The following is a 26,818-nucleotide window of genomic DNA, read 5'->3' as shown; positions in this document are numbered from 1 at the left end:
GATTATAACAATATAAACAAATCCCATATTCATTTTTGCAATATATGACTTCTATCTTTTTTCTGAGATTTAAAGTTAAAAATACACAAAAATAATTCTATTTATAGTTAAAAGTTAGGTACAGGTTAATGTTTGTAGCCAAAACCGTCCCTTAATGGCTTCCAAAACATGATTAGATTAAGCTACTTAATCAGTCTTAGATTATTACAAGAATAATAAATCAGCGGACCCAAATCAAGTTTAGAATCTTTTTGTTCTTCCACTACCATGTTGTCACTCAATTTGCTATTTAATGAAACTACACTTGTTGTACTTTCTTCCCTCATGTAATCAAGAAAAACACATATATATCCATAATTATTATAGATACAGACAATATAACAAAACCCCATATACAAAAACTCTTCAAAACATCAAGATTTTTGAAGAATTGAAGAGATGGGAGCTGATATACCCTGTTGTGGAACAGAGTTTGTGTTGTATGTGTTTGCAAGTTTGGGTTTGGTTTTGTTTGCTGGGCTTATGGCTGGCCTTACTCTTGGCCTTATGTCTCTTGGTCTTGTGGACCTTGAGGTTCTTATCAAGTCTGGGCGGCCTCAAGATCGTAAGCATGCTGGTGAGTATCATCTCCTGTTGATTTCTTGAGAAATTTGTTGGGTTTTGGTTTGGGTTGTTTCTTGATTTGGGTTTGTGTTGTTTCTTGATTTGGGTTTGTGTTGTTATGATCAAAAGATGAGAACATGGTGAAAGTTTTGGATTATGCCTAAATTTAAGAGCTTGGTTGTGTTTTTTTGTATTGAATACTTGTACTGTTATATTGTGTGTGAAGAATTGTGATGTTAAGAATCTGTACTGTGGATGTTGGAGTTTATCAGCAGCATTGCAGACTTGTAGAGTTGCAGTCCGGTGTATATTTATGTTCTATTTGTAATGAGAGATTGAGGATCAGTATTTGCATTTATTCAATTGACCTTTACGGCTTTACCCGTATGAACAAAAATGTTGAAATGAAAATGGGAACTTGAGCTTGTGGATTTTTACCTTGTTAAGCTTTACTTATGATTTATGAATAATGTTACGGAGTTTGCATTTCGTATTTCATATAATGGTACGATTCAAAGGATGATAGTTGATGAAAATCGTGAACTGTTTTTCTTGTGACAGCTAAAATATACCCGGTGGTAAAGAATCAGCACCTATTGCTTTGCACACTTTTGATTGGAAATTCGTTAGCAATGGAGGTTAGACGAGCTTCTGATTGCTTATTTGATAATGCCACTGTTTCTAGCCATAAAAACAATTAACTCTTTTTTGTCATGCAGTCTCTTCCCATATTCCTGGACAAGCTTCTACCTCCATGGGCAGCGATTTTGCTTTCAGTGACACTTATCCTTTTGTTTGCCGAGGTGAATATCTCTATAATACATCAAGAAGCCATTTTTTACGAGTCTGTTTAGATACACATTGTTTTCATTTCCTTTTAGATCTTTTGATTTGTGGTATTCAATATTCACTAACAGATTATGCCTCAAGCAATCTGTACCCGTTATGGATTAACTGTTGGAGCAGCAGTGGCACCTTTGGTCCAGCTCCTTCTATGGTTGTTCTTCCCAATTGCCTACCCAATCAGTAAGGTGTAGTTAATAATCTTAACATATATGTCTCCTACCAGTCTTCATTCCAATTTCCAACTGCACCTAATTAATGTGAAAATATAGAGTGAGTTATTCTTTTTGTTTATATTATTGTAAATTGTTAAATAACATTTTTTACTGGAACTATATAAATTTTTGTGCCTGCAAAAATCATAGTACATGATGACTAGACACAACTTCCCTGAACAAAATTTCTGCCTTTCTTTTCCCCTTATACTGGTGATGAATTGAATGCCAAAATTGTTCTATACTGTGTTTAGTTCTTTTACTGTGTTTGATATACATCTTTAGCATTGAATTATGTCTAGGTTTTGGATTGGATGTTGGGTAAAGGACATGCTGCGCTTCTGCGTAGAGCAGAGCTAAAGACATTTGTGGACTTCCACGGAAATGAGGTACTTTGTCCAAATCCACTTTAGGTGTAACCCATCTCTATTATATAGTCAAAATTCTTAAGTTGAATCTGCCAAATACCAGAAATTCTATTTGAGCCTTCAACCTTTTGTACAAGCAAGATTGCAAGATCTATCTCTCTCTATCTCACGCTACCTATTTAAAATCTTTTTGTACTATCTTTATAGGCTGGTAAAGGAGGGGACTTGACACATGACGAGACAACTATAATTGCTGGAGCACTTGAGTTAACTGAAAAGACGGCCAAAGATGCCATGACGCCTATTTCAAAGGCATTTTCCATTGATCTGGATGGAACTCTTTCTTTGTAGGGTCATGTCTCACTTCTAACTCTCTATACTGCTTGCACCTGTGTTATGCTTGACTCTTTTCTCCATTTCCCTCTCTTACAGGGAGACCTTGAATGCCATAATGACAATGGGTCACAGTCGAGTTCCTGTTTATTGTGGGAAGCCTACGAATATTGTCGGAATTATTCTGGTAATTTCTGAAGTGTACCTATATCTTATTTACACAAAACCTAAAGCTCAAAACCGATGAATGATGTGTCTGCCATTGCTTATGCGGGACATGATCCGCATGTTTGTCATATCTAAGTGGAAGCGTGTTAGAAGTATGCTTGATAAAATGACACTGAATGGCGTTAAATACTTTGGCTACAGGCACAAGCAATATACAGTTTTCCTGTAAATTGAAATTTATGGTAACACTATACCAGACAGTTGAGTCTTTTGGATTTTGGTGTATGCTCTGGGCATGTGGAATTTATTATTGAGTAGGTTACATGTGTCTTTCATTAATCAGCACCCATAATTTAAGTAGCTGATATTAAAGTTAATCCTATCACTTCTGCCTTGGGTTAATTTCAGGCAATCTCTTTGCTTCATCATGTTCAATATGATTCATTTTTGTCAAGTGTTTAATGTTGACAAGTCATTTGTGTTAGTAATGGTGTTCTAAAATCTGTACTGTGTATTTTGATTAGCTTCATTCTTATCCATTGCCATTGATCTACCAATCAAACTGGGGTCAATTTGTCAGTGTGTGCCGCAGTGTTTAGCTGCAGTAGAAATGTAAATGTTTGATTTTGTGCTTGAAGTGATTCTTTCTTCATGAAAACTGTGACCTTCAGATAAGAGTCTGCAGTCAATAGTAAGTCTTTATTTTTGCTATCATCGATATCAATCATTTCAAAATGTAGCAACAATGATTCTCTTTGGTAAATTCGTGTTTTTGCTTTTCTATGGGGAGTATGGAGCCTTATTGGTTGACTGTGTTGTTCTTTCAATGAGGAAGAGACTGTTCTTTTTGCCTTGATGAGAAATTCCATAGTCTTTCATATTTGCTTTGTACAAGGTTATGGGGCAAAAAGCTCTAAAGACTTATTACTTTGCATTATCTGTTGTTCTTTTTTCACTTCTCAACAAATTCTTAGCCTTCCTTTGTCATGTCAACTAAATTATTGTACTTTGTTTTCCAGCCACTCATTCTTGATCTTCTGAAGCAATAGTTCTCACCTATATAACCATTCTGCAGGTAAAAAATCTCTTAACAGTTGACCCAGTTGATGCAGTTCCTCTCAGAAAAATGATGATTAGAAAAGTTCCTAGGTATGGATAAGATGGCTTTGCTATTATTTATTGAATCGAGGTGGTTATAAATTCAAAAGAAGCTTTCCCATGATTAGGATAAAGTGATAAACCTCTGTCTTGTTTATCTGCATTATCAGACATCATTACTCTGATGGATTCTATATCTATCAATTTCGTGACAAACTTTCTTCTTATTATTGAGCCATCTTAAATCCCAAGTTTGTCTATGAAAAGCGGGTCACTGGAGTCAGTTTTAAAGAACCCTAGGTATGTACGTATTTTCTTTGAAAGAAATACATCAGTACATTCCAATCAACTAAATACCATGAAGTTGGGTACATTTATTTTGTTCCTTATATTGGGGTTTAGTGACTCATTTCTTCCCCACTTACAGTTGCGTAACTATAATCATTTTAGTGGAGAGATAAATAAGGGTTAACTTGAAGAATCAGTGTTATACTGTGATGGTGGTTTACCTTTTTAAATTATCCTTTATCCTCTCTTTTTTCTCTGAGTTGATTCTCGTTAGGATTTCTAAGTAATTTTTTGTGCCATTAGCAAGCTAATAATTTTTATTTTGTGTTCGCCCAGGGTTTCAGAAGACATGCCTCTATATGATATTCTCAACGAATTCCAGAAAGGTCACAGCCACATTGCTGTTGTATATAAATCTTTAAATGCGACGAAAGAGTTTACAAAGAAAACGAATGACGGTAAATAATGTTCTGCTTTGGCCAAGTCTTGTTACAAAACTTGTCTAACATCCAATTTTCCACCAAGTTATTCATCAGTCCCTCTCTAACTCCACAACTTCCTGCAAGTGTAATAATAATATTATAGTATAGAATAAATAAAATTATGGGTGTATTACGTATATAGAAAATAACACATGAAACTTTCTGTGTGTTCATGACACATATAGAAAAGTAGAGGATATAGAAAAGTAACGGAAACAGAGGAAAGTAACGCATATAGAAAAGTAACATATGTGGAAAGTGGAAACATAAGAAAGTAACGCATATAGAAAAGTAACGTATGTAAAAACGTAGGAAAGTAACGCATAGAGAAAAGTAACGTATGTAAAAACGTAGGAAAGTAACACATATAGAAAAGTAACGTATGTGGAAACGCAGGAAAGTAACGCATATAGGAAAGTAACGTATTTGGAAACAGAGGAAAGTAACACGCATATATATTCACCTACGTTTTAAGTGTGCAACTGTTCTAGTGGTTTCCGCGTGCATTTGGCGAAAAATTTGGTTCTTATATAGATATATACATGCATTATGTAGATGCATGTGATATACTTGTACTATCATCCTCCATTTACAAAGAGACTCAAAAATGAATTTTAGCCATTATACACTAACACTTGGGACGATGTCTAGTGTGGCTGGTCAGAACATTCTTTGTAAAGCCGCTATGGCATGAGAAGCATGGTGTCTCATTGGCAGTAGATGAAGTTGATGATGAGCCACTACAAAAAATAGAAGTCCTGAAGCTAGAGAGTGTAAGTGAGGTGTAACAGAACTCATACCTGGGGACAGTGCTTGCTGAGAGAACTCTCTTTGGTTGGAAAAACTTTAACTTCAGAGATAAATCTCTTCAATTATAAGCACTTTGTCCCCTGGTATGAGGTATTTCACACCTTCATCTACACTCTCTGGCTTCATCACTTCTTTTATATGAATAATGAATACACACATAACAAAATCCGTTCATATTACTTAAATTATCTTTTTTACTTGTAAGTATCCTTTTTATGGGAAAGGGTATTACATCAACTGTTTTTCATTATATTATTTTCTTATAGAAGTAGCCATTAGAGTTCAAAGAGATGAGTGCTTAATTATGTCTATACATTTATGTTGACTGCTGCTGATTGGATAACTATCCACTAATGTTAAGTTTTTCTGGATATTCTAGTTATGTAATCTTTGTGTTCTCGTTCTGGATTTGTGGTTATAACGCAGCTACACAAAATATGACTAGCAAAACACGCTCTCATGTCGCTGACAGGACCGATGGCAATGAGAATAAGAAGAGTCCTGTTGCTGCTCCTGCCTTTAAAAAAAGACATAGAGGTTGCTCGTTTTGTATTCTTGATATAGAAAATACTCCCATTCCAGAGTTTCCGCCCAATGAAGTTGTAGTTGGTGTAATAAGCATGGAGGATGTCATTGAGGAGCTTCTTCAGGTAATTACTTAACTGGTTAAGCATAAAAATATTTTCCAAATTGTTGGCTTCTAGCTTTCACCCACAGATTAATTCAACAAAAATTGAGAATATGGAAATGCACTAACAATGAAGATATGTGGAAATTGAGTTGGTTGTGTACACTAATATACTCCTTCAATCCTTAATATCAGAACTCTTCTCTACACTAATACTAATTTTTACCTCTTGATATAACATCTTATTTTTTTGTTTGACAGGAGGAGATACTTGATGAAACGGATGAATACGTAAACATTCATAACAGGTAGTAACTTTTTACATGCAATTTTGTGTGGCTTTGAGCAAATTTATATGGATCTAAATTTTTGTAGGACCGGTAGATATATTTCTTTTTTGCAGACTTAAAAAATAGGGATATTCTCTATGCTACCACCGTACAATTGGCTTCACATTTTTTGTTTCTATCCATGATAACACTGTACATTTGGTTTTTCACATATAATACACTTATGTTAGGTAAAATGTAACAGATTTGATTTTTGATTGTAAAAAATATGTAAATCTGAAATCTTTTTAAAAAATATACATGAAATAGACTCTCATAAATCGAAACCAGAGTCAAACTGAGTGAGATATAAATTATCAAAGTTTGATTATATCTCACTTATTTTAACTCTGCTTAACATGATTCAAAGGTGTATTTCATGTAATTTTATTTTGTAAAGATTTTAAATATACAATTTGTTTTACAATCTAAAATCAATTCTTTTATGTTTTACATAACGTGAGGGTATTATATGTGAAAAAACCAAACGTATAGGGTTACCACATATAAAAGTCAAAAATGTGATGGTAGCATTAATAAAAGCCAATTGTACAGTGGTACCACGGAGAATATCCCTAAAAATATTGGGTATTCTTCAATTATCAGTGAAATGGCCACTCCATACTGCATCATGGTTTTGTCTTGTGCAAAATAGGATGATCAAAGTGTAAACTTTGCAAACTTTCGGTCAACATAAATTCATTTAGGGTCTAGATCTGTTAAACCAGGATTAATGCACGAAAATTACATAGCAGGACATAAAATACATGTGAACGTAAATGTTTATACTTTGGGTGCAGGATAAAAGTGAACATGCATGCTACACAAGAACAAGATTCTGAAAACCTGGAGCGGGATTCCCCAACTTCCACTCACCAGTAAAGCACAACAAGAAGAAAAAAACACAGTTCAATCTCCAAAGGAAAATTGTTCATCCACTTTACTAGTCTTTCATTGCTACTGTAGTTTTCGGGAAAAAGATTCAGTTACGCGTAGAGTAAGGAAAAAACGATATAGCCTTAACTAGATGTTGTGCCTAATACTAGTGTCTATATAAACTTATTACTGCGGATATATGCTATATGTATATTGATGTACTAAAACAACAGACTCCTGAAACTCTTTGCCGTGGTTGCAGAATTTAATTTGCCTCTTGTGTTCTTGTATTCAATTTTAGGTAGCTAATGTGTAACATCTCACATCGATTAGTTAAAGATCATATAAAAAGAGTATTTGGGTTCTTGATACAAGTCAATAACCATATATGCTAATATGCTTTGCTAATTTGCTAGCCCATGTTTGTCAGAAGCTAAAAAAGTGAATGAGTTATTTTAATTTTTTGATTTTCTCAAGTAGAATTCAATTTCATCCATTCAAGTAAATAGTTCATCAAATTTATTTTTATTATTATATTTTAAGAAATTTATAGTATAATTATTCGGGCAGACATTATAAACTATGAAATTATCATACCCTCTAACTTGCCACAACTCTGCAAGTTATAAGCATGATGATCTATATGTTCAAAATAAGCCTTTATAAAGTGATTGAAATTAATAAATACATTACTTTACCAAAGTAAATACTACCGCTTTCTGAAAAGACTCAAATCTTTGTTGGGCCTGTAAAAGAGAAAATAGTTTACCCATAAAGTAATTAGTAATATAGAAAGTAAGCTTATACGAGGCCCAATAAAGTTTGGTTGGTCTCATGAGTCACAGTCCCACCAGTTTTCTCTTTTCTGTTCACGTTATATCATAAATATGATATACACATGCTGTTTGTTTTTTCTTACCTTCTTTATTATTACTTAAAATAGAAACTAACAAAAAAAATTGACAGAAGGAATGGTCCTTGACAGGACACTCAATTTTTCATAATTCTTTTAACTGAAATACAGAACATCTCGCATATTTAGAAAAAGAAAATATATCACATGTGTTCATATTTATATAAAATCAAATTGAAATATTATTAATTTTATTTTAAAAAATTATTGAAATAATAATATAACAATTTCCTTGATGCTCATCATGGCCGCAGATGTCAGGAATCAAAATTAGTAGGTTGATCGTGAAGAATCTATCATGAATTTTTTTGATAAATCAAATATTTTAGTCAGATTAAAATATAACCAATAAATTACTAAAATATTTTTAAAAAATTAATATAAATTTTTTCCATAAACGGAGAGAACAAACTTCGTCTCATATAAAAAAAATGTCGGACATGTAAGATGCCATCATGCCATTTAAAATTACCAAAAACCCAAGTGGAATATCATAAATCCCATTCTACCCTTTTATTCTCCCTGCCATTTTCTTACATTCTTCAGTAAGCTAATAATGACTTCTCCAACTAGGTGAATGCTTATGATTCTTGCTCTTATTTTCTTACATCATTTTACTTCAACATAACTTCACTTAACACACACAGACATTTATGTTGTTGTTTCTTTGTTATTTGTCTTGTATGTGCTTATAGATCTCTGAAGTTGATGCTTAACTATGGTATAAAAAGATTGAATTTTTATCTTATTTTGAAATCAAGATTGAATTTTTATTTCTTTTTAAAATCAAGATTGGATTTTTTTTTGTTGGGAATGGCTATAGTTGCAAGATTTGGTAGGCAAGCAAAGAGGTTTAATGGGGTTTGTATAAAGACTAGTGCAGTAGCTGTATTGGGCTTGTGTTTTATTTTAGTATGGTCTGCTTTTTCATCTTCTTATACTTCAGTGACTGATCAAAGAAGTACTTTTGGTGAAATTTCTCAGCCCATTTCTTCAAATCAGAATCGTGGTAAACCCCAGATTCATGAATTTAAAAAAGATAACACTGAATCTGATTTAGAGAAGGATGTTAGGAAAAGAATTAATGGGTCTGAGCCATTGGTTAAGGTAGATAGTAAAGAAGTGAAGGAAGGGGATGTGAAAGTTGAAAAAGATAGTAGTAAGGAAAGTGAAAATGGTAACGAGGAAGAAGAGGAACATAAGGTTTCGGATGAACCCGAGAATGAGGAGGTGAGGAAAGAAAGTGAGGAGGAAGAGGGGAAAGTGAATGGGGAAGTTCAGGGGGATGATGATGTGAATGCTGTTTTGGATTCAGAGGGAGAAGCAAAAGTTGTTGTGAATGAAGAAGATGAGAGCAGTGAATTGGAGGGTGAAAAGAAGGTTAAGAAGAAATTGGGTCCGTTGTTTGATCCAAAGGAAAAATATAATTGGAAATTATGTAGTAGTAGGAGTAAGCATAATTACATTCCTTGCATTGACATTGAGAAGGCTACAGGAAGGTTAAAGAGTTATCGGCATCATGAGAGGAGTTGTCCCAAACTGCCTCCAACGTGTTTAGTTCCTCTTCCTCATGAGGGGTATGGGATTCCGGTTAGCTGGCCTGAAAGCAAACTGAAGGTATGTGTATATATTTGTTAAAGGTTTTGACATTAGCTTTAGGTATAGTCAAATAGGTGAGCATTAATAGATTGTTTCTTATGGTAGTGCCATAATATTTCCAGATCCTGTATAAGAATGTGGCACATCCGAAACTAGCTGCATTTGTTAAGAAGCAAAGCTGGGTGGTAGAATCTGGTGAATATCTCACTTTTCCGCAGAATGAGTCTCAACTCAAAGGTGGAATCTCGCACTATCTTGAATTCATTGAAGAGGTAAAATTTTTATCTATTCATGTACTTATTTCCATTTAAGGTTTGTCACTTTGTATGTATGGGACTATGGGACATAGTCTTTAGCCATTTTCTCATGGGGCGGCTAAACTTGTTGTATCAGACTTCATACTCCAAAAACTTGAGCAATATGTAAAAAAATTGAACAATAAATTGGCAGTCAAATCAGTTGATGCTATTCCAAATAAAATTAATCAAAATTTGTTTGTACCTACTAAAAAGAAAAGAAAGACTGGTATTGGTTTATTTGACTGCTTCTTAAATCTTATTAGATGGTACCGGATATTGAATGGGGGAAAAACATTCGTACAGTTTTGGACATTGGATGTACTGATTCAGGCTTGGCGAGTTCTCTACTTGACAAGGATGTGCTTGCACTTGCACTAGGTGTGAAAGATGATCTAGTTGACCTGGCACAAGTTGCTCTTGAGCGTGGTTTTCCTGCTGTAATTAGTTCCTTCGGATCTCGGAGGCTTCCATTCTCCAGTGGTGTTTTTGATGTGATTCATTGCGGGGAATGCCTTATACCATGGCATTCTAATGGTTTGTGCTGCGGAGGATACCTTAATTTTTATTATTCATCGTTTTCTACATTGTCATCTATTTGTTAGGAGGCTCATAATTTTATAAACTTTCAGGTGGAAGACACCTTCTGGAAATGAACAGAATTTTGAGACCAGGGGGGTACTTCATTTTGTCGAGTAAACAGGACAGTATCGAAGCCGAAGAAGGTTGGCAGTGCACATTTCTATATAAGTAACAATGTAATATATTTCCCATCAACTATACAGTGACCCTAGTTTAAATCAGCAATATCTGGCCAACAGCCTGCTTTAAAAGAGTAGATATCGTGTCATTATATTTGCATATTTAATTGGCTTTCATAGTTATTATGCATTTCTGTGTATAATATTCATCAACTTTTAATCTTTAATCAATCTGAATCATATTCAACTCTCATATCTCGGAGCTATTTTGTTAAATCAAATACTATTATTTAGAACTTTATCATACACTTTGTTACACAGAACGAACACACGCCTGGTTCTAAAAGGACATCATGGGTATATTGTTAGAGACAAATTAGAAGAGCAAGCTGTTCAATTTTGGCATTATGTCCTGTTTAACATCAGTTAACCTTAACTTTTGGCAGGAAACTTCCCATTTAAGTTTAGCAGTGCATCATTATCCACACACCTAGTTTTCTTATTATAACACACATTTTTAACTCGTCCAGCTATGTCCAAGCTTACTGCAAGTATTTGCTGGAATATCTTGGCACATAGGAGCGATGAAGTCAGCGATATTGGTGTTAAAATATATCAGAAGCCTGAATCGAATGATATTTATGAACTGAGAAGGAAGAAAGTTCCTCCGATGTGCAAAGAAAATGAAAACCCTGATGCTGCCTGGTAAGTAGACATCTGCCTGCCTTTCTTTTTAGCATCATATCCTTTGTGGATTCTTTATTTGTTGGTTATTGGATATAGTCAGATACCTCTACTACCCTTTGTGTTCGTTAAGTTAAACAAGTAAAGAACACATAATTGGATAAATCATCAAGTGAAAGTTGATCTAGAGATATAGAAAAAATCCTCTGTGACAGGCATGCGACTTTTTTGTCACTCAGCCACTCTACCTTCCTGGGCTGAGGGCCTATCTCCTCATCGGAAGCTACATAAGTCATCAGTGAATACAGCAAGTGATTGGCCTCGTATAAATAAACTCGTGTTTTCACTATTTAAGCTCCAAATTTTATTTTAGACATTTTAATTATGTGAACTACCGATGAATTTTCTATAATAAGGTTAATTGATTTTATTCTTATCATGGGTAATTATGTACTGTACATGTCATTTGCAATTTATTAGTAATATATGGAGCTCATTTATCAATTCCTATAGTGAATCTCTACTTAATATTTTTTTGGTCTAAGAAGTGAGGAAAACTATATGAAGAATGAACGGTTAATTGTACACGTTAATATTGTCTGTCAACCTACAAGCTCAGTCCAAATTAGCATTAGTAAATTGCATACTCTGGTAATTATAAAACACAAAGTCTTCTTCAGGCATTCCAGTATTAAACTCAACTTTACCAGACTTGACAAAACTTTCTTTATATTACAGTATGTAGTGACTAGTGATCGGGTCAAGCTGAATACTGGTGGTGGGGCTTGTATGAAATATATCCCCTGTCTTTGTCTGCCAAGATCTTATATTCAGGATTCTTACAGCAGTATAATCCATCTTTAGTTCATGTACCAATTAGTTTCACGAAAAGATCCGTCGTACACGGAGTTCGAAAAAAATCATTCCACAGCACTGTTGTTAACTATAGCTAATTGCTCTACAGGTATGTCCCAATGAAGAACTGTTTACATGCCATTCCAACTGCAATTGAACAACGCGGGACTGAGTGGCCTGATGAATGGCCTAGAAGGCTTATGACTTTTCCTGAGTGGATAAACAACAAGGAGAAATTAATTGCTGACAGTGATCACTGGAGATCTATTGTTACCAAGTCCTATTTAATCGGAATGGGTATTGACTGGTCAAAAATCAGAAATGTAATGGACATGAAGGCCATTTATGGAGGGTATGCCAACTAAATTTCTAATTGCAGATAAGCTCTCATTGTACTTGATAAAAATTTGGTGGAAATGTTTAAAAAAGAAAAATAAATTACGTAATGCTTCACTGCAACTTCACTTCTTACTTCTTCTGTTCTTTACCATCCTTATTTGCTATAAATAGTTTTTGCAACTGCCGCAAAAAAACAAAAGAGGACTGATGCCTTCTATATTTTATATAGATTTGCAGCGGCTCTTTCACAGCAGAAGGTTTGGGTAATGAACGTGGTCCCTGTAAATGCACCAGATACACTTCCAATAATCTTTGAACGGGGGCTGGTTGGTGTCTATCATGATTGGTGTGAGTCGTTCACTACATATCCAAGATCATATGACCTTTTGCATGCAGATCATCTCTTTTCTCGACTTAAGGATAGGTAGGTCGGACCATCTTCATTATTACGCCTTCCTAATTTATATCATTTCCATCTCATTTCCTACAAAATTAGAATGCTTGTTATTCATGTGTTAAAATATAAACCATATTTTGACGGAGGAGCCAAGAATCAAAATATCTGATTTCTAAGCACAGCCATACGATTTTGCAGGTGTAAGCAGCCTGTGGGAATAGTAGTCGAGATGGATCGGATTCTTAGACCCGACGGTTGGGCAATTATACGTGACAAGATGGAAATACTAGAACCACTAGAGGGTATATTCAGAAGTATGCACTATGAAATCCGTATGACTTTCGCGCAGGGAAAGGAAGGTTTACTCTGCGCCCAAAAAACCTTGTGGCGTCCTTGAAATCATGTTGTTGAGTTCGTTTGCATCTCCTGATCTTCAAATTACGGTATATTCTCTCCACCTTAAAGAATTAGAGTATTTAGAAGGAGACAGCTTAGTTTTGTCTTTTTTGAGGCATACAAGTCATTTTTTTCATCATTCTTGACATGAACAATACTAGCTATCTTAGTTTTTTGTATATTGAAATTTTGTTGTTGTTAGATTGCAGAGAATACACTGCATTGTATGAGCATTATATGATTTGGCACATAAAAATTCCCTCAATGATGCAAAGGTTACTTATTATAAAAAAATATATTTGCTTTATTTTTGCAGCTTTCTTATTAAAATCGCAAATGTCCTGTATTCGACATCAGGTAGCGTGTCAATCTGGGGAGTGCAGATTTCGATTTTGATTACAACAAATCGAACAGATTTTTGTTGTTTCTACCTCCGTTTCAAATTACATGTCTACTTTCAAAAAATCACATAATTTAACAAAAGTGGATTTTGAGAAAAAAGAGGGTGTATTAATTCATTAATTAAACCTAATATGTGGTATATGGTTGATTTTGGAAATATAAAATTTGAAACGGTTTTTCTATGGTTTGTCCATGAGTACACAATAAGCACTAACTCCTATGAGTTTGGTGCATTTATTGGTCACCTAATCATAAATAAAGATGGTCTCCCTGCATTTACATAAGTCCACCAATCAAAATCCACCAAAACCATCAATTTTAGTGTATAATGTGTGCCCATGGGCACACACTGGACAAACCCAATTTGAAATATGTGATGGAGAGTCGATTTTGGAAATATAAATTTACATTAAAAGTTGAAATTGACAAATATTTTGAAACAAATTTTATTTCAAAAATACACATGTATTTTGAAACGGAGGGAGTACTTCATTTTGAAAATGGATTTCATTAAATGTATCAGTCTATCAGATGAATCACCCGTCTTAACAGTACAAAGAGAGCACAAAATTTATAAGATGAATGTTATCCACAAATCTTAATTTGTGGATGATATGTCATTTTTGAATATGTTTCTAAATATAAATGGTATTTAAATTCAATTTACATTATTAATAATAATATATGACCCTACTATAGACATTCATTTAAATTTTACATATAAGTTTTTTTTTATGAACGGGTTTTGAAATTTCTGTCGCAAAAGACAGAGACGGGCATTGCTTTTGAATGAACGAGAATTCGAATTATGCAGGTGGCATTTCTTGTTTAGTCACACAAAAAAAGTGACTTACAAATATAAAAACACTATTGCATTACATAAATTTCAAATTATACTTGTCACCATAAATATATTTTTTGTAAAATATGGGAGGAAGCTATATTTATAGAGGATGAGTGAGGGAATAATTTCTTTAATATGAAAAGCGTTTTCTACTTCAATAATCAATCTCAATGTTAATATTCCGTTCTTAAATTTTTTTAGTTAAAGAAAGCCGGAGAAAAAACGGTGGATGAAGAAATAACAAATTTTGACAAAATTTTATAGCAATTTTTTATGTGTATTTTTAGTTTTGGGTAAGAAGAGGGGATTTAGAAAAACAAATGCTAAAAAATTGCCCAACAAGAAAATTATAACAAAAAATTTCTTTTTTTATTTTCTCTCTTAATCTAAATTCATAATTCTTATGAAATTCATATATGATTCATTTGTAATCACAATATTATGATTTTAGTCAACGGAGAGGTCTTTTAGTTATTTACAATTTTTGTTTTTTGAGTTTTTCAAAATTTTGTTTATAAGTATACTAAAATCTATCATTTGTATAATTTTGTACGTAAATTTCAGTTGTTATTTTATATTTTAAAAATTCATAGTAGATGGAGTTTGTATTAAAACTTTACAAATAATATCATTTCAGGAAGATCTTTTTCCGCTATGCATTACTTGTTCACATTCTGTTATTTCAAAGACTCAAATGTCATAATATCAATACTTGATTTTGTTCCTGCAGTTTTCATTTTGAATATTACAAATTTGTTACCTCTTTTTTTTTGACATCATTCTTGAAGGATTTTATAATTTTATACAACTCAGTTGTTTTATACCTTTATATTTCGATTCTTCTTCATAGTGTAAATTGATTTTCTTTTAGACGGCCTAGGTCCGATTTTATTTTTTTATCTTAATTTAGTGATATTTGTTTGTGTGATCTTTGAATTTTCGATTTTTCTAGAAAATTTTATAAAAATGAATTTGTCCAGTTGTTAAATTTAAAATCTAAAAACATCCTTCAAAATTAATAAATTATTAGCTCCCATCCCATGCAACCCCCAAGTTGAAAGAAGTCTGGTAACAATAGATGATGAGTTCGCACTTGGCAGTACCCGTGATCGTGAAGCACCAAGTTGGCATCCGTAGGGGCATAAAGGCTGGCATTGTCAGCAACAATACATTCAAACAAACTCTCAAATCACAATTGGCAAGAAAAATTGAAAAACCAAAGTTGACACCAACCGTGCTCGATGCTTAAGCTCCCTTATTTTTCGAAAATAAATGTGTACGTAAATGTTTACCTTTTTCTAGATAAATACTTATTTTTATGAGTATATTAAAAAATATTAAATATTTTTTAAATACTTAATTTTAAAAATAATATTTAAATATGAAATTAATACTCAAGCTCCTTAGATTTATGAAATAAGTCGAGCAAAACATCCCGGGGCACCCAATTGTACTCCTAAATACTCTCTTTATTTCAAATTAAACAAATTCGTTAGTTTTGGACAAATTTAAAATCTATTCACGACGCAGTTATATAATTTTTTTAAAAAATTTACTTCAGTCAAACAAATTTTGGGTGAGGAACCAGGACTTGAGAGGAGAACCGATTAATGAGCGAGAGGAAGCTAAATTCAGCTAGTCAAAGACAAAAGCAACAGATATGATGCAGGGCTTTATTATCAAAAAAAGTAAATCAGCTTTCTCTGAAAACAGAAACTGCAATAGTACAGCATACAAGACCATTCATATTCATCACCAGAAACCTCAAATATGGATATAAATCATTCATCAGTTGACAATGGCATGATTCTTGAATCTGTTCTTGAACAAAATTTTAGTAATCTCACATGCAGCCAAGCAACTAATCTACACTACAACACAAACATAAAACCAGTACTACAAATATTACACATAACAATCATGTGCTGCTTTTTCTAGGTTTGCCTTTTCGCTTAGCTCTGCTACTCCGAGGCTGCTGCTGCTGTTTTTGCTCTTCTTCAATCCTCAGTGCACCGAGGTCACTTGTCTTAGGTTTCTTGTGGTCATCATCAGTTTCAGTTTCATCTTCTTGCTCCTCAGCTGATGTTTCTTGCTCAACGACTTTGCGAGGTCTTCCTCGTTTCCTCGGACTGGTGATAATCTGTGGCCCTTCTTCTTGTTCAGCCATTGATGATTCTGAAATGGCTACTGAGAGTTCTTTTCTCTTGGCAATCACTTTCTTTTTCCCCATCCAACACAAACATATAGCTCTAGCTCAATATTAGCTAGAACTTGCAATTAACTTGCAAGTAAGCTAGCTAGTAGTACCGGTGTTATTGTTGAGCTAAATTTGCAAAAAGGTTTATTGCAGCTCTTTTTACCTACTTAAACCAAACATGGAAACTGGTATTAATAAACTAAGACCGAGCGTACAAAGGAGAAGCCCAGCTAAATTTTGACTACATGACCCAAACATGTGCAATTGTTCACTAGAACACTATGCTAAAAAAAATAAAATTAGAAATCAAAATTAATCGACTAACCTATTAATTCAGGATTTATTAGAAATTTGTTAGAAATTTTTTGATAAATAAATATTTAGTCAAATTGAAATATAATCGATAAATTAATATTAAAAGTTTTAAAAATCAATGGGAGATTTTAATAAAATGGAGATTTTTAGACACTTAATAATACTGTAAATCAGATGGTCACACAAGCAGTCCATTTTCTATAATGTAGGCTGTAGCAACACAAAACTTGATTACTTAGGGGCCGTTCGGCTGTGCTTAAAAGAAGTGACTTATTGCTTAAAATAAAGAAGTGGATTAGAAGTCAGAAGTTGGTCTGGACTTATAAGTTATCAGAAGTGTTTGGATACCGTGACTTATAAGTTTTTTAAGTGTTTAGATAACTTAACTTATAAGTTGACATAGTTTAGTAATTTTATAATATAATAATTTATTTTCTTTTAAAAAATAAATTATAATAATATAAGACCTTTTATTATTAATACATGAAATATTTTACAAATTCAATATTTTAAACTCTGCAACAAAAAAAAATTAATAACTGCTGATAATACAAGTAAAAAGGTACATCATTTATTTAATACTTATATTTATTTAATATAAATACAAAGGTATTTTTTATTAATTAATATATGAAATAGTTTAGCAAGAAGTATGAAAGAAACATGCAATGCAGCCAATTACTACCTTCTTGTTTGCCTGGATTACTTTTAGACTAGCGCCGCTGAGTTCGTCTGAAAAGAAGCAGAAGCTGCGTATCAAAAAAAACTGTATTTTGAAGCTTTAATCTTCAGCTCCTTTTGGTGTGATTAAGTGCTTTAAGACTGATTGCCAAACGCACCACAAAAAGAAAGAAGCGGGCTTCTGAGCTTTTAAGCCCAGAAGCTCCCTTCCCAAACACACACTTAGTTTTATATTTTTGTCTTACATTTACATCTATAATTTTATATTAGTATATATAATACTAGCTTATAGCCCGTGCAAGTCACGAGAGCTTTTTAATTATTTATAAACTTTTTAAATATATTTTAAATGGTGTGAAAAAATTTAATTTATCAATAATAAATTAAAATTGTATATATCATGCCAAAATATTAAATTCCTTCTATAAAATTTTAAATTATTTTAAGTAGAATATGTGATGCCAACTCCTCCTATTAGATTATACAGGATTAAAAAAAACCAAAAATACGTGAAAGACAGAATTTGTTTTGGATTCAGAAAAAAAAATTATAAACATGCAAATAGATATCAGTTTCCTTATAGAACAGAATTTAATTTTGTTCTACTCTAACGGTGTTTATTTGTTCAATATACGATCTAACGGATGATAAGCTTTTGGATCATAGGACCATGCGACCAAATTATCTCCCTTACGCTTATTATATATAAGTATATAATGTATGTGATAGGGAAGTCTGTAATGCAGTGCATTTTTTATAAATATATTAGAATATAGAATTTCAGTAATTTATGATCATTATTTTATACATGAACCTTAACAACTAACAATAATACATAGATCCATTTTCAACCAGTAAATAGAAAATAATGGGGATCAGAATTGTAAACATATAAAATTAATTCTAAAAGTAGATCGAGATATATGGTCCAAGATAGGATAGTGCGCAACTGTACAACACAAATTGCAGTGTCTCAGTCTGACCCTTTTTGTCGACTCTTTTCATCATCGGGCTTTGTTCATTGCCACTTTCAGCAACTTTTATTTCCAATCGTTGATTTTTGTACAAGGCAGTATACTACTCCTTCCATTTCAAATTACATGTCCATTTTAAAGAAATCACATAATTTAATGTGTGGTGTATGGTTGATCATGGAAATATAAATTTGAAATATGTGGAGGAGAGTTGATTTTGGAAATAGTATAACTTTACATTCAAAGTTGAAGTGGACAAGTATTTTGAGACAATTTTTTTTTCTAAAATGGACATGTATTTTGAAACGGAGGGAGTAGTATCTAACACATACATTATGATCACGAGACATATCACATTTTCCTATATAGTTTATTGACAGAGATTTGAACCATAGGATTTTAGCTAATAGTATCTTTTTTTGCCTGAAATTTAAAAATTCAATTGAACAATATTGATCAAAATTTTACATAATTAATATTAAAAATATAGTATAGTATTAATGGATCGTAAGTAAATGTTATTCAAATGTATAATGAACAAAATGTGTTTTTTAGTTGAAAAAAAGGTTTTAATTCAAAAAACTAATCAAAAAAAATATTTTTAGGAGTTTTTTTAGATTAGAGATTTTAATAAAATTTGAGGCGAGCTGTTTTTTATAAAAACAATATTGGTTTTGAGTCAAAACTATTGTTTATAATGACTATTTTTAAATTTAATAAACAGTTTTTACCATTTTTGAGTAAAACACTATTATTATTGTCTAAAACAATATTAATATCAAACAATAATCTAAACCGCTTAAAATAGACTTGTGAGTAAGTGCAATTAGAAGCGGAGCAAACGAGGCTTTTTTAGGTCCAAAATCGCTTTATGTTGTAGAAATTCATTTGCAAGCATAAATATGCATAATTTTTATATTCATGTAAACAAAGTACAACAGCGGAAATGATGAAAATTCACATACTTTGATCTTGCAAACAGTAACATATAGTTTTTCTCAGCCGAATTACAGTATTTCAGAAAAAAATAGCACCGAAAAATTATGCATATAGTTCTCGACTAGTTCATGTACTCCCACCAGGATAAGTGCATCCACCGTAACCTACAAATTTCAATTTAAGGCACTCTTAAAAAAGTAGATTGGAGGCACAAAGTAACGAAATCAAGACAGCCTTAGTCGATATAAAAAAGTTGACAATATTTTTTTTTACAAACGAATAAAAATTTATTAAAATAAAACACTTAACAAAAAAGGTATCATCAGTCCACCAGACCGCCACAGAGTAGATGTTATGTTCCTAAAACTTTTAAACCACTTACTAGGATTAGTTGATGTGAGCATGGCTGTTTGTGAGAAATCACAGTTCCATGGATTCCTTCCTGAATTTTGGTAAAGGAGATTCATCGCATAGGCTGCGTGACAGGACACGATGTTCGGTTCGAAACAAGATCCTCCCGGTTGAATAGGACTGCAGTCTATTGCAAATGCGCAAGCATAATCCAGATTACTTTGTAGCTGTGCAAGTGATACCCCTGTCTTAGGTACACACCATGGACCATGTTTCGTGCCTCCTGACGGAATCGGAGTCGGAGTCAGAGTCGGAGTCGGAGTTGGAGTTGGAGTTGTTGGCTTTCTTGTTGGAGATGGGGTGGCCGGGTTTTTGGGCACGGATGGAGCCTAAAGACATTACAAATGAAATCAGTATGCAGACACGTACGAGTACATAAGACTCCCGTGTCATCATGCCTCACTAAAAAGTGGTTGTTAGTCTGTCTAATAGAAAATCTGTTTCAAAGAAAATTGTTTTCCAGGATCTCAAAGCAACAATTAAACAAAGAAAGCAGTTTTTATTTACAGTGAATTCTGACCTGGTTACTCTTAGAGAGTTCAATGTCATAGACCATGGAAAGATCGGGTTTATAAATTCCGAATGATCGTTCAGAGGAAGGTCCCGGTTTCAAGTCTTCGTCGAACAATGCAAACAAATATGTATCAACTGATTTCCCTGGCATCAATGGAGTTCCAACCATAGACCGCAGGTGAGCTATTAAGTTTCCATTGTAAGCCTTGGCATTCTCAATGCTTGGACCTACCTCGTTAACGTCTCCTTTGTAAGGCCACCCCGTCTCTGCAATCACAATCTCGACGTCTTTAAATGACATCGCGTTCAGTGCAGACCGGACAGCATCCACCTACACATACTTCATTATATTAGTAAACGGATTTTCTAGTGCGTGCCTGGTTGATTTCTATCGGCCACAATCTCATTAATAATGATGGACCTTCTGCATGCACAAAAACTCTACCAATAAAAATTTCCACCTGTATAAAAAGTGATTGCATGGGCACACAGCCACACACTAGAAATACTCTATTAGTAAATTGAACTTAAAGGATTAAGAGACGCCTTGATGATAAAAACGTATCATCAACAATGAAATAACTCAGGTTCATATATTCCTATCCAATTTTATTAAAAGGGCTATATTCATAAAAAAAAAAAAAAAATTCATAAGAAATTTGCACCTGAGCATCAAACATGTTGGTATACTTTATATTGGTGCCCGAATCAAACCGCCCTGAGTTAGGTTGAAACAAGCAAAACGCCAGTGTCTCAGGCCTAGGATCACTCTGATACGCGAAAAAAGGATATGGATTAACAATAAACGGGGATCCATTTTCACTGTTAAACTTCAACAAACCCTTCAAAAAATCCTCCAAGCCCGGATCAAATCTCCCAGACGAGGGCGGCTCAGATTGCTTCAACACATTCATAGAATGGACCGTAGAGACCTTAATTTTTCCACCTAAAGAAGCCGAATTAAGGGCATTTTGCACATTTTGCATGGCAGGGAGCAGCAGAGTCATCAAATTCTTGTCCCCAGAGATCATCACTTCATTGCCAACATTAATCAAAATAATGTTGCTTGCTGGATAGTAGGGAAGCACATTATTATCAAGCCAACTTTTCGCGTAATTTGGATCGGTTGCCATGGCTGGTATGTCTCCATTTGCTGACCCGATTGTGAGGCCTATTCCAGTGTTGGCAAATGCACTGATTATGGCAGGATCAGCACCGTACAAACGCACCTTCTCGATCGCGGTGGACTGCAACAGCTTTGCTGCTGCAGCAGGTGGCGGCAGATTATCGGCAACTTGGCCGTAGTTTATTCCAATAAACGGTTCTGATTCTGCATGTACAGAGCAGACTTTTATAAACAAACACGAATGTCTGACTCAAACAAGAACTATACTCAAAATGTTATGGAAAACCAAAAACACATGACTGATTTGTTAGTTACAAAACGAAAATCAAGAATTGAGAACCCTCTGGAGCACTTTAATTAATAGACACCTAGGTCTGACTCAAACGAGAACTATATTCAAATTGTTACGAAACCAAAAACATAGTACAAAATTTATTAGTTTTGCAAAACGAAAATCAAGAATCGAGAACCATACATAACATTTTTATAAATATCTCAAGGTTTCACTCAAACGAGAACTATGCTCAAAATATCATCGAAAACCATTAGTTTACAAAGTGCATATCAAGCATCAAGAATGAAATGAGACTTACTAGCAAGATGAGCTGTGAGGTGAATGAAGAAGACCATCAAATACAAACTGTAGTGAAGATTCAACATAACTACTGCAAATTGTTGCTCTGTTTTGTACATTGCAACATAAAATAATGTTTTCTTGAATATATAATGGCTTATGTTCCTTCCATGTTAAGAAAAAGACATTTTCATCTATGATTGTGCACAAGTGAAGTATAAAGTGAACCCTGCTTTTGCTTTCCCGGTGGAGGCAGATTATTTGAACTTAGGAAATTTTGTGATATACTATTGTCGTGTCCATTAAATAGCTTTGGATTTCGTTTTCAATTGCGTTGGTTTTTGAAACTCAAATCGACCAATTTCAACCGACAAATTAAGTCTATCGCATAATTAATTTTAAAAAATATCATAATTAAATTTGGATATCCTGTTTTAACGTTCAATTTACGAATTTGTATAATCATATGCGTATATAATTAAATTGGTAGTCAAAACTAGATAAATTTGAATTTGAAGAATTAAATAAAGACAACAATTATGGTTCAGAGAGAGTATTTACCGTATTTCAAATGAAATTCATATTCTCGAATAAGTTATTATGATTATTTAAACCAAGTTCTTGAATGAGTTTTTTTTTTTTTTTTTGATGGATGGTTCTTGAATGAGTTGTTATGGTTGTTTAACTCTTAACATGAAATTTCTTGCGCTACTGTCTTGTAGTGTATTTCTCATGTGATTTTATTTATTACTCCCTCCGTCCCTTTTACATGTTCATTTTGACTTTTGACCAGTCAAATTGACTTTATTTTGATTGAACTTTACATGTATCAAATAATTGAGAAAAATAATAAAAATTATATCAATAGAAAGTATATTTAATGTATTTTAATATGCAACCTTCAGATTTTAAAAATAATGAGTAGATTTTTATCAAAAAAATAAAATAATGAGTAGATGATTTATAATGTTTGGTCAAAAATTGATCAATTTAACTTCTCGAAATGCAAAATAGACATGTAAAAGGAGACGGGGAGTAATAATATGACTGAATCTTGACTAAATCACTATGTCATTTAAGAATAATTCTTCTAAATGTAAAAGAAGCAGCCTACTTTATTTAGGCGCGCACAAAGGATTATCTTCTTTAGGAGAAAGGTATAGTTCTCTTGCAAGTAATGCTTTATGGGTACATATATTTTGAGTCTTTTGACCGCACAGTGAGATACTTAAAAGATAACATTTTCAATTGACAAATATTCAGGGCCAGTTTGTTTTGCATAATCGACTTCTGTTTTTATTGACATATTTATTAAAAGAAGTAAAAATATTTTTAAAAAATTAGTCCGTAACTTTTTCATCTTCTAGAACTTCATAATTCTACCGATTAAACGTTAAACCATCTTTGAACTCACATCCTCTCTTCTATGTCTCAACTTTTACAAAAAATCAAGATCTAATCTTTTTTCAGTGAGATCTTGAGTACTTTCCATAAAAGTTATCAGTGATCCGATGTTAAGTTTTGAAATTTTTGGGATGTTAGATTCTTTATTTCACAATAGCGTTATAGTTCATCGTTCGGAGATTTGTCTCAACTGTACTTTAGTAAACTGCAATTTTTATTCTGAAATTAGTAAACTGTATTTTGATGCTTGTTTGTTGAACATTTTATGTCAATAAAATAATTTATTTGTCAAAATTTGACATATATTCGGATCGCTACTGGTGCTCCTGACGAAAAATCATGACAAGAGACTAGACGTGCTCGACCAAAAGTCCAAAACGGGGAGCCAGGCTGAGAAGCCCAGGTTATGTCTGGTTGTGCACAACACATTTTGGACTTGTTTGTTTAAAAGTTAAAACTTTGGATTTTCCAGAACAAGTTTGGGCTTTTATTACGAGGACTGGATTCTTCACCAAGACTTTGTAGACCTGATAAAATATGTTATTGTCGTAACAAATCCGATACTCTGTCTCTAAGAGGGGTGTATTGGATTGAGATTTTAAAGCATTTTTTTGCATTCATGAAATCCGAGGGTATTCGATTGAGATTGTTTGAAATCCATTAAAATCTTGAGGTATTCAATTGGGATTTTAAATTATGCTACAAAATCTGGTGGTATTCAATTGGGATTTTAAATTATGCTTTAAAATCTGAGGGTATTCGATTGGGATTGTTTGAAATCCATTAAAATCTGATGGTATTCAAATGCTGATGAATTTTTTTTCATTTCATAAAATGATGGATTTTGTGGCATTCTTCAGTGTATTTTAAGTTTTTTGAAATCCCACCAAATTCAATGGGATTTTGAAGCATTGTACTTAAATCCTATCAACTCTGCGACATTTCGTCAAGAATCCGCACAAAATCAAAATCCCATACAATCCATTAAAATCCATAGACTAAAAACAATGCATCAAAATCCCAATCGAATACACCCCCGTAAGTTGCACGAATACAAGTACGGGGACGGAGACATGAAACGATAATTTCAAAATTAAAAGGTACAGAGACGGCACATAATATATTAATAAAAAATTAAAAATTTAATATATATGGGACAGATGCAACATTCTCAAATATTAATATCACCGGAGATCAACTCATTCTCCATTTAAGGCTCACAAGGGAGGTTGATTGTCAGATCCACTTCCACTTTCATCATGTCCATATCCAGTACCACTAATACCATGTTGTGATTCCATTGAAAACTAATGAGTTATGCTTATTTGGTTGAGAGAGAAAGCAGGTGTTTGGCAAGGGCTTATAAGCCCGGCTTCTGAATTATAAGTTAGAAGCACTTGTTTGTAACGTTTGTGTAAGAAGTCAAGAAGTACTTAAAAAAAGCTACGATTACTAGCTTTTGTCTCACGGCTTCTACTTACTTCCCAAACACTTTTATCACTTATAAGTCTTAACTTGCTTCTAACTTCTACTTTACTTTTTTACTTTAAGCAATAAGCACTTATTTAAGTTCACCCAAACGGCCCCAAAGTAGTTTGAGAAGAGTTATAATTGTATGTATATATGAAGAACGTGTGAATAATGTATGTTATAACCGATTTTGGCTATGAGAGAGAGAGGAGGGCGCGCCCTCCGTAGGGTAATCCCGGGAGGCGCGGCCCTTTGTTCAAGAACAGGTGTCACCTGTCTGAAATGTGAGAGAGGTAAAGATCAAGGGCGCGCCCTTCATTGTCGCGCCCACAGAAAGGTAATGTGTGTGTGAGGTTGAGTGAGTCTCGATGACGACCCTTCCGAGGGATACGAAGACTTACCCTTCCGAGGGATATGAAGACTAGTGCCGGGCTCATCTGGTAGTTATCAGGCTCATCTGGTAGTTCCCGGGTTACGTCCGGGCGTGATCTATAATCCCCAGTCCTGCTATCTGCCGGGTTGTCCTCGTGCGGGGGCCTGGGGTGATCATGGTTGTAGAAGGCCCTCAGGGGTGACACGAAGGCCGATCATATGTCCGGGTCCTGTATTCTGGTGAGTTAGCCCTCATTGGGGGACTGGGACGATCGTGTAACTTGGCTCCTCATTGGTCTTACCTCTTAGTGAGAACCTTCGCTAGGGGGTAAGGACGCGTCACTACACCTCAAGGAAGTGGTCACGGCTCTATCCGATGTCTCCTCCATGCTACGAAAGAGTAGCGGTTAGTGTCATCTCTCGTAGTGGGGGTGATGCCGTATCCGTGATGTACTTGGACTAGGAGTCTAAGGTAGTCGCCTCAAGGCATACTTCTAACTGGAGTAGAACTCTAAGTGATAAGTCACCGACCCACGGTTGGTCTTATCCCCAAGAGGCCTAGTCCTGATCAAACTAGGACTCCTGGTTCTATAGAACTACGTACGGCTTGATCCCCTATATAAAGGGGTACGTAGGCACATCAAGGGGATATATCGAGAGTTGTGAGAACGAGAGCAGAAATATATTCCCTTGATCTCAGCCACCCTCAAACACCTAAAACCACCGCCCACAGCGGATCTCCGTCATATAATCACCGTAAAAACACCTAAATCCGTCAACGAACCTCACGTTTGTTGATTCACCAAATTCCTCTATCAACAAATTGGCGCTAGAAGGAGGGGAACCGGGTGAAATCTCAAAGAGGAAGAGATGGCCAACCACGACGATGATTTGTATGAAGGAGAGTACTACGTTGAAGACGAACCAGTAGAGCCGTACTCACCGGTGCACATTGAAGACCCCCGCACCTTGCCTAACAACCCACCTCCGGTTGTGGTCAGTAATACGGAGCTTCTTAGTGCCCTTCACCGAATGGAACAAAATCAAGCAAGATACAACACAAGGTTGAATACCCTGGAGTCCGTCCTAGAAGAACTCGCACCCCGACGTCCTCATCAGTCTAGGAGCCATGATAGGAGGGGACGCAGACGATTCAGGCGCCCTACACCTCGGATGTTGGAATATGGAGATGCAACTCCTGGCGCTAACCATCCCCAAGGAACAGCCGGCAACCACGGGGCTCATGGCACCCAGGGCGCGCCCCTGATCGTCTCCATACCGCCAACTCAGACAGGAGGGTCGGGGCAAGGAAGAGGGAATCAGATCACAAACGCCCGACCCTTGGCCGAAAGACTTGGGATCACACAAGACAGCT

General features: G+C 34.3%; 3 protein-coding genes across 4 annotated transcripts; 2 read left to right on the top strand and 1 right to left on the bottom strand.

Annotated features, from left to right (window-relative positions):
- The first annotated feature begins 137 nt into the window (after window positions 1–137).
- On the top strand, window positions 138–7,331 carry LOC108224049 (DUF21 domain-containing protein At1g47330). 2 transcript variants are annotated; one of them, XM_017398595.2, is made up of 12 exons: window positions 138–616; window positions 1,165–1,241; window positions 1,323–1,406; window positions 1,521–1,634; window positions 1,964–2,050; window positions 2,237–2,376; window positions 2,462–2,549; window positions 3,606–3,679; window positions 4,253–4,374; window positions 5,635–5,858; window positions 6,098–6,144; window positions 6,966–7,331. In XM_017398595.2, the coding sequence occupies exons 1-12, from the start codon at window positions 439–441 to the stop codon at window positions 7,045–7,047; spliced, it is 1,317 nt and encodes a 438-aa protein (XP_017254084.1). In that variant the 5' UTR covers window positions 138–438; the 3' UTR covers window positions 7,048–7,331. The 2 variants fall into 2 exon arrangements, 1 of the variants encoding a protein (XP_017254084.1); XR_010292208.1 differs by lacking the exon at window positions 6,966–7,331 and having other exon boundaries at window positions 299–616; window positions 5,681–5,858; window positions 6,098–6,145.
- Window positions 7,332–8,481: 1,150 nt separating this feature from the next.
- Window positions 8,482–13,536, top strand: LOC108219683 (probable methyltransferase PMT28). Its single transcript, XM_017393180.2, has 8 exons — window positions 8,482–9,571; window positions 9,676–9,825; window positions 10,116–10,386; window positions 10,482–10,574; window positions 11,081–11,255; window positions 12,199–12,441; window positions 12,658–12,852; window positions 13,024–13,536. Exons 1-8 carry the CDS (start codon window positions 8,663–8,665, stop codon window positions 13,220–13,222), a joined length of 2,235 nt encoding a protein of 744 aa, XP_017248669.1. The 5' UTR covers window positions 8,482–8,662; the 3' UTR covers window positions 13,223–13,536.
- Window positions 13,537–19,521: 5,985 nt separating this feature from the next.
- LOC108220522 (glucan endo-1,3-beta-D-glucosidase) lies at window positions 19,522–22,385 on the bottom strand. Its single transcript, XM_017394315.2, has 5 exons — window positions 22,217–22,385; window positions 21,163–21,827; window positions 20,505–20,828; window positions 19,956–20,313; window positions 19,522–19,737 (listed from the first exon to the last, which is right to left on the bottom strand). The coding sequence occupies exons 1-5, from the start codon at window positions 22,314–22,316 to the stop codon at window positions 19,700–19,702; spliced, it is 1,485 nt and encodes a 494-aa protein (XP_017249804.1). The 5' UTR covers window positions 22,317–22,385; the 3' UTR covers window positions 19,522–19,699.
- Between the last annotated feature and the right edge of the window lie 4,433 nt (window positions 22,386–26,818).

Source organism: Daucus carota, chromosome 5 (assembly GCF_001625215.2).
Source record: "Daucus carota subsp. sativus chromosome 5, DH1 v3.0, whole genome shotgun sequence".
NCBI classification, from domain to species: domain Eukaryota; kingdom Viridiplantae; phylum Streptophyta; class Magnoliopsida; order Apiales; family Apiaceae; genus Daucus; species Daucus carota.
Note: the sequence above shows the minus strand (reverse complement) of the source record. Positions and strands in the feature narration are given on the sequence as shown.

What these genes read in the sequence shown, in the direction of transcription:
- LOC108220522 (XM_017394315.2), bottom strand. Translation starts at nt 22,316, where the DNA reads ATGTACAAAACAGAGCAACAATTTGCAGTAGTTATGTTGAATCTTCAC. An exon ending in CCTCACAGCTCATCTTGCTA is followed by an intron (nt 21,828 to 22,216) that starts GTAAGTCTCATT and finishes CTGTACATGCAG; the next exon opens with AATCAGAACCGTTTATTGGA. An exon ending in AACTCTCTAAGAGTAACCAG is followed by an intron (nt 20,314 to 20,504) that starts GTCAGAATTCAC and finishes TAATGTCTTTAG; the next exon opens with GCTCCATCCGTGCCCAAAAA.
- LOC108224049 (XM_017398595.2), top strand. Translation starts at nt 439, where the DNA reads ATGGGAGCTGATATACCCTGTTGTGGAACAGAGTTTGTGTTGTATGTG. An exon ending in ATGATTAGAAAAGTTCCTAG is followed by an intron (nt 3,680 to 4,252) that starts GTATGGATAAGA and finishes GTGTTCGCCCAG; the next exon opens with GGTTTCAGAAGACATGCCTC. An exon ending in TACGTAAACATTCATAACAG is followed by an intron (nt 6,145 to 6,965) that starts GTAGTAACTTTT and finishes CTTTGGGTGCAG; the next exon opens with GATAAAAGTGAACATGCATG.
- LOC108219683 (XM_017393180.2), top strand. Translation starts at nt 8,663, where the DNA reads ATGCTTAACTATGGTATAAAAAGATTGAATTTTTATCTTATTTTGAAA. An exon ending in GGCCTGAAAGCAAACTGAAG is followed by an intron (nt 9,572 to 9,675) that starts GTATGTGTATAT and finishes TAATATTTCCAG; the next exon opens with ATCCTGTATAAGAATGTGGC. An exon ending in TATACCATGGCATTCTAATG is followed by an intron (nt 10,387 to 10,481) that starts GTTTGTGCTGCG and finishes ATAAACTTTCAG; the next exon opens with GTGGAAGACACCTTCTGGAA.